This window comes from Elephas maximus, chromosome 3 (assembly GCF_024166365.1).
Source record: "Elephas maximus indicus isolate mEleMax1 chromosome 3, mEleMax1 primary haplotype, whole genome shotgun sequence".
In the NCBI taxonomy this organism is placed as follows: domain Eukaryota; kingdom Metazoa; phylum Chordata; class Mammalia; order Proboscidea; family Elephantidae; genus Elephas; species Elephas maximus.
This window is the reverse complement of record NC_064821.1, coordinates 201,598,647-201,612,997: the sequence shown is the minus strand read 5'-3', so window position 1 is coordinate 201,612,997 and position 14,351 is coordinate 201,598,647. Positions and strand designations below refer to the sequence as shown.

The window sequence follows — 14,351 nt, the reverse complement described above, 5'->3', positions numbered from 1 at the left end:
GAGGATACTACTGGTGCAGTAGGAAAAGTGTTAGTTTTGCATTTAGACCTGGTTTGAACCTTGACTCTACCCCTTGCTAGTCCTGTAAACTTGAGCTAGTTACTTAGCCTCTCTGAGTCCGTTTCCTCATCTGTAAAACTGGGTAGCAATATCTACCACTATAAAGATTAAATAAAACCATGTATGTAGAATTCTAACACACCTTCTGGCACAACGCAAGCAACCCATGGATAAGCTCAAGAGGAAGGCACGGCGATGTGCCATATCTAGGGCTTCCTGGTTCAGCCCAGAGGCGGCATCTCAACTGCCAGCCAGGCAACCTCTACCAATAACCAGCAGTCACTCCACTGCTGCTTTATCCGTTAAATGCATAGACTGCTACTTGCTTTTTATATGCTGCCCCAAAACCAAACCCAAACCCACTGCCATTGAGTTGATGCCAACTCATGAACTGCCCCATACAGTTTTCAAGGAGCGACTGGTAGATTTGAACTGCTGACCTTTTAACTACTTTACCACTAGAGCTTTTCTATGCTACAGAGTTGTGAAAATAAATAGTGTAGGGAGTGTGTTATGGATTGACTATGTCCCCCAAGGATATGCTGAAGTCCTAACCCCTGTACCTGTTAATTGGATCCTGTTTGGAAACAGGGTTTTCTTTTTTATGTTAATGAGGTCATGCCAGGGTAGGCTGGGTCCGAAACTTAATCTCTTCTGATTAGTATCTTATAAAGGGGAATACAGACACAGACGGACAGACACCTACATGGGGAAGACATCATGTGAAGATGCGCCTACAAGCCAAGGAATGTCAAGAAATACCCTGGGCTACAGAAGCTGAACGATACCAGCAAGTTTCTTCCCCTAGAGCTGACAGAGAATAGCCCTGCCAGTGCCCTAGATTTGGACTCCTAGCCTCCAAAACTGTGAGAAAAATAAGTTTCTATTCTTTAAAGTCACCCACTTGTGGTATGTTTATTACGACAGCATAGGAACTAAGACAAAGAGAGTAAATGACTAAGCAGTTTGATGTCTCCCACAGAACTCACAGACAGCATGACACACAGTAGGTGCTCAGTTGATTGGAAAGCCATCTGAGAAAGCAATGGGCTGCCTTAGGAGGCAGGGTACCCCAGCCCCCATCTGGTAGCAACTGGATGAATATGTGACAGCACTCCCCAGAGACATTCAAGCGTGAATCTGGGCATTGGATTAGAAGGTGGCCAAGATTCCCTCTAGCCTTGAAATTCCATAATTCCACGAAGTGTATGGATGAGACACACAAGGCTAGAATACAGGGCAGGCCAGTGGTCCACTAAAGCACCAGAAGTGCTGTGGGGAAAATAACATCTGTTTTCCAGAGCCTCCATGGAGGGCGGTGAGGCTGGGGAGGGCATCGCTTACTGGCATTCTGTCCTGACAGCTTCAGCTCCAGCTCCTGCACCTGCTTGACCAGCAGTGAGATGTGCTGGAGCATGTCCTTGTTCTGCAGAAGGAGCTGGTGTACACGAGCCTGGGCCTCCAGCCGCGCCGCAGCCTCCGCAGCCAACTGGTCCTTCAGCAAGTGAACCTGCAGAGAGAAGGGGGTGGCAGGGAAAACAAGACAGGACAGAGAGAAGAGAGGGCATGAATATAACTAAGAGTTGCTGGTGCACGTCTGAACCAGAGAAGCCCTCCATGTTCAAGTCAAAATAAGGAAGCTCTTCGTGGACAGAGGGGCACCTGGGGCTTGTCATTCAGGAGAAGGAAGAGCCAAGAGAAACCGGGTCGCTTGGCCTACGCATCTCTCTGTACGTTCCAAGTAAGGACCGTTGTATGTCACCTGCCACTCTGGGCCCCATGTCAAGGCCAAGAGGCAGGAAAGAGCCATCGACTGGTCCCCCCCATCCGCTGTGCCCCATCCTTGTCATAAGAACTCCTTCAGCACCATATGTATCACTGCCATGATGAGGGAGGTACTCTTTCTTGTCCTGTCTTTTTTTTTAAAAAAACAAAAACTGATGTATCGATCCGTGAGCAAAGAATAGTGTCACAACAAACCCCTGTTCAATCATTCCTCCCACCTTGCTCCAGCCCAAACATAATAGGGCATAGGAAGAACTACATGGGATCTTTCTAAATCACCGAGGTGGCCATCATTAAGCTATCTTATCTTTTCATGACTGTGGGCATCAGTTTCTTTCCCTGTCAAAAAACACAAAAACCAAACCCATTGCCGTCAAGTCGATTCCAACTTACAGCGACCCCACAGGACAGAGCAGAACCGCCCCATAGGGTTTTCAAGGAGTGGCAGGTGGATGTCAACTGCTGACCTTTTGGTTAGCAGCCAAATGCTTCATCACTGCACTACCAGGGCTCCTCCCTGACTGTCCATTCCCTTTTTATTTCCCATGACGCCTAGGACAGAGGTTCATACCTGGCAAGGGTCACCTGTTTGCTGACTGACTCATGACAGTCATAAGTCATGACAGGTCCTCCACCCACAACCTGGAAAGGCTGAGGTGACCAGCTACCAGAGGCAGTTCACAGAGCCGGCCCTCTGGTGGGAGGGGGACCCTTGTCAATTCACAGCCCCTCATGGTAGAGTCACTGGCAATGGTAGGCTCATGTGCTTGGAGCCCAGTGGTGTCTACACACTGCTCTCGGTGCCCTCCTGGTGTGGAGGCAAGCTCAGTGGGAGGAGATGGGGGCAATTATATCAGGACTCTGGCTTGAAGAGACTGAGTCACGAAGCCAATAACTGTTCACACATATGTGATTATCGTGCTGGGAAGTGGATAAAGGGGCTACTGGGGAACAGAGAGGGCACGTCACTGCAGTCAGGGACAACTGAGATGGAGGGTTTCAGAAGGCCCTTGAAGAAAGGGAACAAAGGAATGTGGTGACCCTGGGCCACAGCAGGTTGTGGGTAAAGACACACAGGTTGATTGGGGCAGGACAGGCGGAGCAAGAAGTGGAGGAAGGAAGGAAGAGGAGACTCAAGAGCTAGCTCATCCCGTTGCCCAAAAAAAACAAATGGTCTAGATTTCTGAAGAGAAATTTGCTCCAAAGGGATTCACATTTTATCAGGGAATAAAAGACTGTGTTTACCCAATCCTTGGCCAACCCTGACCGTGGGACCTGCCAGGCCCAGTATTTGCACCTCCCAGAGGCCAGCACTCAGAGCATCAACCTCTTGCGCGCAGTGGCTGCTTCCCTCTGCCCAGATCTGAGGACCTGACCTTGCAGCCACCTCTGCTTATAACTGAATGGAGCCACTAATGAGATTAGCTGACACTTCCCATTACCGGCTCCCAAGGTTGGGTCCATCTCCCCCCTGGGGCAAAATGCCTAAGGAATCTAAGACAAATCTTTCCTTCACATAGCGCTGGTAAGGACCAAATGGACATTTTGTCAAGACATTGGGCTCCTTTGCTGCCTCATATGAACTGGGGAAAGATTTGGAGAACAGTGAGAACATGGAGAGAAGTGCCAATGATATTTTAATCTGGGTATCAGATGGTAAGTGGCTATCCTCCTTGGAAACTGGAATAATTTCACCAGGAGACCCCCAAATCCTACTGGTTCTGAGGAACAAGACAATTGCCTTGGGAAGCCCCTCAAAAGGCAGCCAAAAGAAGGGCCACCTTAACCTTCCACCTGCAAATACTGCTTCTTATTCCAACTAAGAGCATCACAGAAAGGAATAAATTGAGCACAGAGAACTGTTAATTACTCACTTCCTATTTTCTTTGGATCCAAACAGGAATGCCAGACAGAAATGTGGAAGAAAGTTTTTGAAGGGATGTAAAGAGAGACAGCAGAGAATTCTGCATAATACCCCTAACTGGTATGTACTGAGGGATCCCTGCACACCTGAGACAGACTCAGGTCCTTGCAACGCCACATCTGAACATCCTGACTGACAGAGCAGGCCATTTGAGAACACTGGATCAGGGGCGGAGACACATGCGTCTCCTGGTTACTCCCTGTGCAACCGTAGGTGATTCTCTTCCCTCTGACCTCAGTGTCTCCACCTGTCATTGAGAGGGCTGACTAGAGGCTTGGACAGTCTAATGCCACATCCAGGAGGACACAGTGGTCAGTATTAGGGGCCATTTGTTAAAGGCTCTTGAATATCACTCCTAGACCCTCCCTGCTGAGGTCAGAGAATTAGGGATGGGGACGAAGGGAGCGTTCCCTCCTGGCAAAGTCAGAAAAGAAAAAGTGGGAGGCTTCTTTCGCAGGTATTCATGTGCCAATGTTGGAACCATTATACCGTCCACAATAAAAGAAGACCCCTGAGTCAAATGCTTCTGTCACAAATCAACTGGCAGTAAGGGTCATGAGAAAACACTCCTGAGGCTGAGCGTCCCTCATACCAGCTTAAATAAGAATTCCAGCGTTGCAAATACAGAGTTGTAACATTTCAGGTACATTAAAACCTGCAAAAGCTGGAACCTCTGTAAGGCCGAAACCTGCCAGAGAGGGAAAACTCAAATATTTTCCACTAAATAGAGAGCTATAAAAAAGTGGTGGCTGCACCTTGTCAAAGGCAGAAAACTTGTGAGACCCAGAAACATAAGGCAGTAACATCAAGTCCCCGGCTCGCATTTTCAGACCCTGTAAATGAGAAAGAACAGGCTGCTGTCGCCGCTCAGACCCACACTAATGAGCCCTGCTGCCTCCTCCTGCAGCCATCAAAAGTGGCATCAGGCATCAGGCTCAAACCGCACGCTGTAGCAGTCTGTGCCTCAGAGAACCCAAACCACGCCAAGGTAAGACACAGAGGCCTGGGCTTCTTTTAACGCTGGGGCAATTTAACAATCCTTGCACTTTGCATCTGTAGCCCAGACTCGAAGCACTGAACTGAGGCAGTGTTATTTCCAGCCTTGGCCTGGGCAGTCAGCTGCGGCTCTCTGCTCGTTTCCATATTCGTACTACCAAAGCAGAGCAGACAGTACCATTTCTTCTCTGACAGGTGGTGTATTTGTGTTTAGCGCATTTTGCTTTGAAGCAATGAAACACCTTTAGCAAAGTTAAACCAAAGGAAAACAAAAAAACAAACCCTTTGCTGTGGAGTCAATTTCAACCGGGACAACCCCGTGTGTTAGAGTAGAGCTGCTCCGCAGGGTTTTCTTATAATTTTTATGGAAGCAGATCGCTAGGGCTTTCCTCCGTGGTACCGCTGAAGTTGGTTCAAACTGCCAACTTTTAGGTTAATAAACCAGTGCAAACTATTTGCCCTGCCCAGGGACCTTTTGCAAAGGTGGTGGTGTTCGGTGACGTCAAACCGATTTTTGACTCATAGCAACCCCATGTGACGGAGTAGAACTGCCTCATAGGGGTGTCTAGGCTGTAAACATTATGGGAGCAGACTACCAGGTCTTTCTCCTGTGGAGTCGCTGGGTGGATTTGAACCACCAACCTTTGGGTTAGCAGCTGAGCGTTTAATCGTTGTGCTACCAGGGCTCCTGGAAAGGTAAGTGTTAGCATCTCCTTTCCAGAGCTGCATCATCTTTGCCAATGACTTTTCCAGTCACGAAATAAGTCCCTAGGTGGGCCACGGCCTGGAGTGCCAGGGCTCAGATGCCCACTGTGTCCTAGACACAGTACTACATGCATCAGTTCAAGCCGGCACCCTCCCGCTCTATGCCCCTTCCCCAAACTCTGACACCCATCTCCCCACCCCACCCAGCAAAACCACTCACTCTCTAGCCCACTTGCCTGGACTCCAGCTCCTCCATCAGAAGTGGGGGCAGGGCCAGGCTGAAGTTAGGGAGCAGCAGGAGCATGGAAATGGCAGTGGAGAGAACCAGAGCAATTTGCCCCACACACACCAGACACGGAAGCAGAGGCAGGCGGTGCTGTCCCAGCATGCATAAGGCAGGGACTTAGGCAGTGCACACCAGTGCGCTAGGGACTGGGAGAAGCCGTGAGGACAGATGCTAAACCTGGGGCCTGGGAACGGGGCGTGGAGCTTTTTATTTAGCACTGTTCCTTTAACTAACCACAGCACACAGGATGGCGAAGCATAAATAACCACGTACTTGTTCCTCAACAAGCGGAAATGGCAGCAGGTAGAGGGGAAACCTTTAAATAGCAATACTGTGCTGAACTAACGTCTTCCTCCGGAGCTAGGCTGGGAATTGGCAAACTGTGAAGTAATCTGGCCTATTTAACAGCTGCCAGTCGTCTACGGTGCTCAGATCAATTCTGGAGCTATGGAAGCCCAGCCCATGGCCATGCGAATGCCAGCTACCTCCCGTTTTGGTTCAAGGTTAGGCTATGTTCTCAGTTACATCCTTGAACTTTTGCTCCATCTGGAAGCAAGAAGCTAGTGCAGCCAGGCAAGCCTCATGCTGGAACAGGAGAGTGGTCAGGGGGCTTGGAGAAAAGGATCTGCTATTTACACACTGAGGTCTAACCTAGAAACACTGAGGAGTTGGTGGGACACCACCTCTGCCCACATAGCTTTAAGGCCAGGGCAGGCTTCTTCTAGGCCAGGTCTGAGCCAGCATAGGGTGAGGTTGGGAGAGGCCTTGATGTCTTAGACCAACCAGAACACCCTGAAGGGGGCCCAAGCCTGGTTCCAATTAGAGTGAAGAAACAGACTGGACCGGGAGTATAAGTGGGGGTGGAGTGGGGGGTAGGTATATAACACAACAAGTGACCCCAAGAATGCAGCGGTCTGCAAGAAAATCTGTCTCCTTCAGATCACCCCAGGAGCTACATGTCCCCACCTGAAAATGCTGAGGTCAGAGTTTTTCCTATTAGAATTCTGGGGACTGCTGGAAGTTTTGTGAAGACAGACAGAGATGACAGATACGAAGAAAGAAACCTTACAGTCTGGTGGCAACAGAGTCTGACAGAACAAGTAAAAGCTGACCTCATGCTGAACACGGAAATCAGTCCTGCTCATAAAGAAAAACCCAGCGTGCTGGATTTGATCTATTTTAAAAACATGAAAGATGCCAAGGAGACCTATTAATCCACCTACAGCTCTTACGTAATTGCTTTCACCCAAGGATATGGATACTAACGAAAAGCCTTTGGTTCAAATGCCATGAAGAGAGTGGAGAAAGAGGAGTGGGTGGAGAGAGCTGTAACTGAAGGCCAGCTAAGGACTGAATCCATGTGCAGGACAGGGGCCAACAGCCAGTTGTGAGGGACAACACCACTCTGCTGCCTTCCTGGGCAGCAAAAGCAAGCTGCAAACACACGGCAGGTGGACAGAGATTGCCTGATGGGACCTTAGCGACTAGGAGTACGTTCAAGAATCAATCAGATGACCTCCAAGGTCCTGTCCAACCTGAAGATTCTGGAAGAGCCTACGACCTTACCCAAAGTTGTCTCACCAAAGTGGGATTTTGATACCCTACGGTGGCCTTTCAATCATCTGCTGGGACTGGGCATAAACCAGGGCAGTGTTGACTATAATCAAGTCATCCTCCAAAGGAATGAGAGGTTAAGGGCACCCCAGCTGTGGGAGTGCTGGAACTGAGAGGCCCATGAAGCAAATCTCAAGCATCACAGTCTTCCCTTTCCTTAGGTCCTCTGCCTTCCAGGAGAGAGGCAGTTAAAATCGGGCTGTGCAGTGATGTCCCATGCACGTAGGTGCTGCTTGACGCTGTACCAGAAACCCACTCCTGGGGTTTCATCCTGACTGTGATAGACCCATAATCAGTTATAGGTCTGGGTCTTGGTAGACTGAGTGCTTCCTTCGAGTGCCTCAACATTCTTGTTGTGCAGGTTATACATCTGCAGTTTCTCTTTAGCAGTGACATCAAATTCAAATGCCTCTCTGATAATATTCATCATGAATATGCATCAGCCCCATTCTCAGATAAATAATAATTACTTGTCAACTGATAGGCTGAAAGAGAAAAGTATAATCGTCAAAGAATGGATATGTATTCAACGTGAAACGTTTGGAACTGACGTTGCGGATGGACCCTGAGCCGAAGCCTTCGGGCTTTGTGCTTCTGTCAGCCCTCGCTCTCGGGGGCGGGATTCTCGGGACTGCCACGTGGTCATTAACTATGGCAGATGACTTCTTTGATTTGACAAAGAGGGCTGCTTTTTTTTTCCCCCCGAAAAGAATCCATGAATGACATTCCCTCCTCTTTGTGGCTGTTTTGGAAATACCTGCAAGTCCTCCCAGCAACAGCACACGTCCTTTTGCTTCATGGTCAGAATTTTATAAAGGGCTGAAGTAACTTGGGAGCCATATCCCATTGGCTCTATCCTCCAGAAACCTGGCTACAGAAGCCATCCAGGAGGCTTGGGCCTCAGGCCGAGGTCAGTGTGACACTGTGTTCCAAGGGCTGTTCAAGACTCACTGTGTAGGGCATCAGGCAAGGCTGCTGGGTGCTTGCTCAGGGTGCAGCGTGGGAAAGGACAGCACTGCCTGGTGATTCACTCCACCCAAGAGCCAGGAGGAAGTGAGAGAAGGTACAAGAGGGATCAATAAATGCTCCTCAGAGAAGTCTTCTTCCTGCCATTCTAGAATGCTCAAGCAGACTCAGAATGCTGATGCATAGAGCTGCCCTTCCAGATCTCTCTCCAACCCTCCCGAATCCCGACTGCCCACCTCTCCTTGTCTTCATCCACCCACTCAGGTTCTGCCCTGTCTGATTTGCACCTTGGGATTCAGCCTTTATTGAAATGGTCTGAGTGACATGTCCTCACCGCTCCCTGATTGCCTATGGTAAAGATCAAGCCCAGACTCCTGGGGATAAGGAAGATGTTGACCACAGTGCCCTGTGCACAAAGCAAACAAAAGGAATCATGGCTAAAAAGCAGCATGAGAAATCAGTTCTCCTCCCTCCACAACATAGTAGTAGCCCCATAAGTCTTTGAAGCTCAAACAACGCTTTGTTCCTGAGATCTAAGCCCATTCTTCTCCTCAAGGTTCAAATTATGTACCTAAAATCCTGTAAGTTAAATCCCATTATAATGAATTCATTACAAAGCCAGTATTGTACCAAATACTGGCTCAAATAAGTGGATCACTGATGGAGGCTTGGAAGCCTGTTATGGACAAGGAGGTTGGGACGCCGGGGTAGAAGGCCTTGCAAGGGAGGTTGGCACAAATTCACACTTCAAGCACTTTTAAGGGTGGCATCACAAGTCACACCTGTCCTGACTCCAGAGGCATCCCTTCCTACCCCAAACGCCAGGAAGATAAGGCAGGGGAGGAAAGGTGGAGTTGTGTGCATCTTTTTCCTCGGTGAGGTCATGTCATTATCCAACAATATCCAGCCAAGCCAGCCAAGCCTGATTCAGAGCAGGGGATACATGGGAAACCGAAAATGTTTCTTTCCATTCCAACCGCATCACCCACCTCTCTCCCTCCCGCCTCCCCGTGTCCCCAACAGGCAATGGTCGAGTAGCATAAGCGGTCCTTACGGCTCCCTAGTTTTAAACCTGCCCTGAGCCCCTGGCTAGGGAAGGCGCATCAAGCCCATGAGAGTGGAGCCTGTGAAGTAGGGAGGAGGCTGAGGAGAACCTGGGCCACAGCCACTTGCGTCTGCTGCTGCTGCTGCTGGAGGAGCTGCTGGAGGAGCTGCATCTGGTGGTGGGTGGACAGCGGCGTCCCTGAGCCCAGGCCCGGGGGGTTCGAGGAAGAGGAAGGAAGGAGCATCCTGGGCGAGGCTGTCAGCATGGGCTCCTGTGGGTGGGGTGAAACCTAGAGGAGAAGAGACGGCAGGACGTGACACACGGGCAGGCACCATATTTAGGGAGCTCACTCTGTCTGTAGAGACATGGGCATGAACGTGGGCCGAGTGAAATGGCCCACTTGTAGCCCACAGCTGGAAGTGCTGATGTCTTCAGCGGAAAGATGAATGGGACTCCAGGGAGAAGATGGTGTAACTGCCTGGGCTGGGACCACATAGTTAGAAAATCATTTTGGACACTTCAGTAATTGATCCAAAGTGATGGGAGACAGCTGATACTGTCCCATCTCATGCCTACTACTTCGAATTATACCATATTGTTGAGGTACTTGAGGTTCTAGGCTTAGAGAAACGTATTTCTACAGAAGTAGCTACCTATCACCCCACTATGAGAAGAGGAAGGAGGCAGCTTTAGTCCTCTGCTCTGCTGCATCTTTAAGGCTCCCTCCTTCAGGGTCTGGATGTTTCTCATGTGTTGGGCACTGAAGGAAGGGGCCACGTGAGCAGAAGCTCTCCAAGCCCTTCACTGCCTCCTTTCACAGTGAAACCCACCAGAGAAGAAAGCTTGGACCAAAATCCAGTGTCGTGAGTCGATTCCGACTCATAGTGACCCTACAGGACAGAGTAAAACTGCCCCATAGAGTTTCCAAGGAGTGCCTGGTGGATTCTAACTGCCTACCCTTTGGTTAGCAGCTGTAGCACTTAACCACTACACCACCAGGGTTTCCAAAGCTTGGACAGTAAAACAAATAATGATCGGGAGAGAGAGCCTCCCTCTTCAGCTGAAAGCAGTTTCTCTCCTACAACTCGGTACGTTTAAGACTGCTTCTATACTTCAGTACTGGACTGTAGGGAGGGATGTTTTGTTTCTGGTTGTGCTGCTGCTGGTCCTTCAGACAATGCAAGAGGAAGGCGCCCAATGACAGAGGACTATTGCCAATTGGTAGGAACAAATTGGGCACCAAAGAAAATATCAGGCAGATCACTGTGAACTGTACTGACCTCCAAACTAGAGAGACTTCTCCCTGTGAGGAACTGGCCTAAGGCATATGAGTGATGAGGAGAGGGGCACCTGTAGGGCCATTCTTTAGTAATTTTCCTTCTAGTTTTCTTTCCTTTTGTGTTCAGGTTGGAATTTGGTCTCAAGTTTTTCATTTCTTAATCTGGATCATATTAAAGAACTCCTTGGGGCCTCAGTCATGTTACCTGTAAGATGTGCGGGTTGGAGGGGATGACACCTAAGATGGTCTCCCAGTTGCTAACATCCAAGGAACCAATTTCCACACTCCACAGTGCTATTAAACAGAGTGTTAAAGACACACAATCACTAGTCGCCGGGAGAGGGAGCCAAAACTTATTTCGCTCCATTAGCTAAACCACAGGAGATTACGTCTGCAGGTATGCAAGGATCAGCCTTGCACAAATCCCGTGCAGAGGTGAGATGCCATTGAATGCAGGGAGTGCTGGGGGGAAGGAGGAGATCAAACGTAATGGTGGGGTCTTGGGAGGGCAACGAATATCAGAACTGAGCTTGGCAGCCTGCTGGGACACAGCAGGGCCTAGAGTCAGCACCCAGGCCTGAATATCCAAAGTCAGGACCTCAGAAAGGAAGCAGCATGTGCTCAGGCGCAGCTACCGTGCTGTGGAGCATCTCCTCTGAAGGTGACCCAGCAGGGGCTACAAGATGACTGGTGGGGGCTGAGGCTGTGACACAGGCTACTCCAGTAGGCAGCAGGGACACACAGGTACAAGCCCCAGGATGGGCCCCTCCTGACTACCTTGGAGTCTGTGTGGGAGCCTCCTTCATTCCCAACTGCGTCAAGGTCGGTTACCCCTCGGCTGAACTCCAGGACATCGTTCCCTGGAAGTGGGACCTCTACCGCATCAATGTCAGTCTCCTCCGCGGTGGCTGTGGAGGCCCTCTCGGCTCCGGTGAGCTGACGGCCTGCAGGGACAACAGAGATGGCAGGGAAGGGAACTGTGAGGCCCCAGACAATGTTCTTGGTGTAACACTTCATATTTTAGTTGTTGTTGTTAGTTGCCATCGAGTCAATTCTGACTCATGGTGACCCCATGTGTACAGAGTAGAACTGCTCCACAGGGTTTTCAAGGCTGTGATCTTTCAGAAGCAGATCGCTAGGCCTGTTTTCTGAGGCACCTCTGCGTGGGTTCGAACCATCAACCTTAGGCTAATAGCCGAGCGCTTTGTGCTACCCAGGCATTCTGTGCCATGCCTACTGGCTCCATGACATTTTCACATATCTTTTCACTCAAGTACATTAGCTTCCCAACCCAATAAGATGTTCCCATTTTTAAATCTTTTTAAAGTCCTGAAAAAAAGGGAAATTTCTTCAAGCCTGGACTTGATTGCTTTGCTTGGCTTTGCTAGGTTGGCATGGTGTTTATATTGATAGAGTGTGGGGACTCTGTAAAAAGGGAGTGACAGTCACCTCCACCACAGCCCCAGCTCAGGAATGGCATACAGCCAAGGGAAAGAACCCCAAACTGGGAATCCAGAGATGTGGGAGTTTTCCCCACCCATACCCCTAGTGAGTTGTAGGATAAGGGGCAAATCACCTAGCTCCCTGGGCCCCAGTTTCATCAACTATGAAATTAGAGAGCTGAGTCAGACGTACGGGTAGACTTGCATGACCAAGGAATAAGGGCAGGGAGATTTGAGGCCCCCATCCCAATGCCGTATCAGTCTCCCAACCCTCAGAGCCTGACTCTGATCCTCCTGCCAAGAGCAGAAGCTGGGGAAGAGGTCTGCAGAAGAAGGCAGTGATGGAAGGAGAGAGACGACATGGCTGGTTCTCCACACCTTCCTCATCCAATCTACTTCCCACTTTTCCTCCTCCCACTGATGACAGTGACCATATCCTTGATTATACACATACCATACTGCTTAATCCCAATGTATGAAAGTCTTATTTCTTATTTTTCTTCATTCTCTGTCTCTATTTCTAGGACTCTATATCAACAACTTGGAAACCCTGGTGGTGTAAGGTGGCATAGTGGTTAAGTGTTATGGCTGCTAATCGAAAAGTCAGCAGTTTGACTCTACCAGGTACTCCTTGGAAATTCTATAGGGCAGTTCTACTCTGTCTTATAGGGTCACTATGAATCGGAATTGACTTGATGGCAATGGGTTGTTTTGTTTTTTTTTTTTGTACCAACAACTGATAATTCCTTGGCACTTCACAAGAGATATTTTCTTTCCCTACTTTTGAGATTAGGTTCATCACTGCTGTCTTCAATTAGATTTCTTAAAAACTTTCAGACACTAAGCACCAAGTTGTAAAACGGTTTAATCTAAGCGGGAAATACTGAGAGCTGATTCTCTAACTCTCTACCCAGAGAACCAGGCCTCAATTGTTTGAGGAGCCTGCCTTTTGTAGAACAAATCATTCTAAGAAGTCTTCCTATGCAAACCCACATGAGTCTTCTGGGAAAACAAGCCTGATATTTAGAAAGTAAGCAGTGTGCTTGGTTCTCCTTCTGGCTGCTCCGGGAGATGGCCCTGTTTACGGCTGGAATGGTGCTCAACAGAAAAGACAGTCTTGGACTGTGGCCTAGTAGAGAAGACCTGGTGGCTCTTCTGCCCTTTGTAAATCAGGGGGTGGAGAGCAAAGAGAGCAGCCTGCCTTCTACCACACCCCTGCAGCCTGCTTTCTACCACATCCCTACAGCCTGCTTTCTACCACACCCCTGCAGCCTGCCTTCTGTCATGCCCCTGCAGCCCGATTTCTGCCACAGCCCTGCAGCCTGCTTTCCACCACATTCCTGCACCCAGAGGCAACCTCCTTGGCTCTGGGGAAGTTTAGCCTGAAAGAAAGAAGGCTCATGGGGAAATCGTTGGCTACTTTTCAATAGTAGATGAGACTGAAGGAACTGAACAGCTGGTTCTCCATGTCTATATAGAAATGAACATGGTGAAATGGACTTGAATTTGGGCAGCAGAGATGTCCATCAGCCGTAAGGAGGAACAATGACCCCTGATGCTTAGCACATGGTATTGGACCTGCCTCTCCATCTACTTTCCCTTCTTGACTTGAGGTCAGGGCTGTTAACATACCCAGTGAGGCAAGATCGAGAGGAGATCTTCTTTAGATCCTAGCAGATAAAAAGGAAATCTGGTATCTACAACTCTCCTGATACGACAAAGCCCAAACCAAAAAACCCAAACCCATTGCTGTCAAGTTGATTCAGACTCATAGCTACCCTACAGACTCATAGTGACCCTACAAGCCAGAGTAGAACTGTCCCATAGGGTTTCCAAGGAGCGGCTGGTGGGTTCGAACTGCTGACCTTTTGGTTAGCAGCCGTAGTTCTTAACCACTGTGTCACCAGGGCTCCATCAAGAAGCCCAAAGGCAACTGGAAGGTTTCCCTGGAGGTCATGGTCCCCAGACCTTCTGTTAGCACAAGACAGGAACCATTCCCAAAGCCAACTCTTCAGACAGGAATTGGACTGGAACATGGGATGGAAAATGATACTGGTGAAGAACGAGCTTCTTGGATCAAGTAGACATACGAGACTATGTTGGCATCTCCTGTCTGAAGGGGAGGTGAGAGGGCAGAGGGGGCCAGAAGCTGCTGGGATGGACACAAGGAGAGAGAGTGGAGGGAAGGACTATGCTATCTCATTACGGGGAGGGCAATCTGGAGTGTATAGCAAGGCATACGTAAATTT

The 14,351-nt window shown here is 49.3% G+C and overlaps 1 protein-coding gene across 6 annotated transcripts in view; it reads right to left on the bottom strand.

Moving 5' to 3' along the window:
- C3H1orf226 (chromosome 3 C1orf226 homolog) overlaps positions 1–14,351 on the bottom strand; it is a 435,074-nt gene that overhangs the window by 22,428 nt on the left and 398,295 nt on the right. For 4 of the 6 annotated variants that reach the window (XM_049881077.1, XM_049881078.1, XM_049881079.1 and 1 more), the window contains 3 exons: positions 11,438–11,604; positions 9,491–9,670; positions 1,405–1,570 (listed from right to left, as the gene is read on the bottom strand). The exons of 1 other annotated variant lie outside the window; for it this stretch is intronic. In XM_049881077.1, coding sequence (XP_049737034.1) covers positions 1,405–1,570; positions 9,491–9,670; positions 11,438–11,604 — 513 coding nt within the window. Of the gene's footprint in view, positions 1–1,404; positions 1,571–4,524; positions 5,624–9,490; positions 9,671–11,437; positions 11,605–14,351 lie in introns of those variants that run through there. One more of the 6 variants, XM_049881082.1, reaches the window with a different exon arrangement.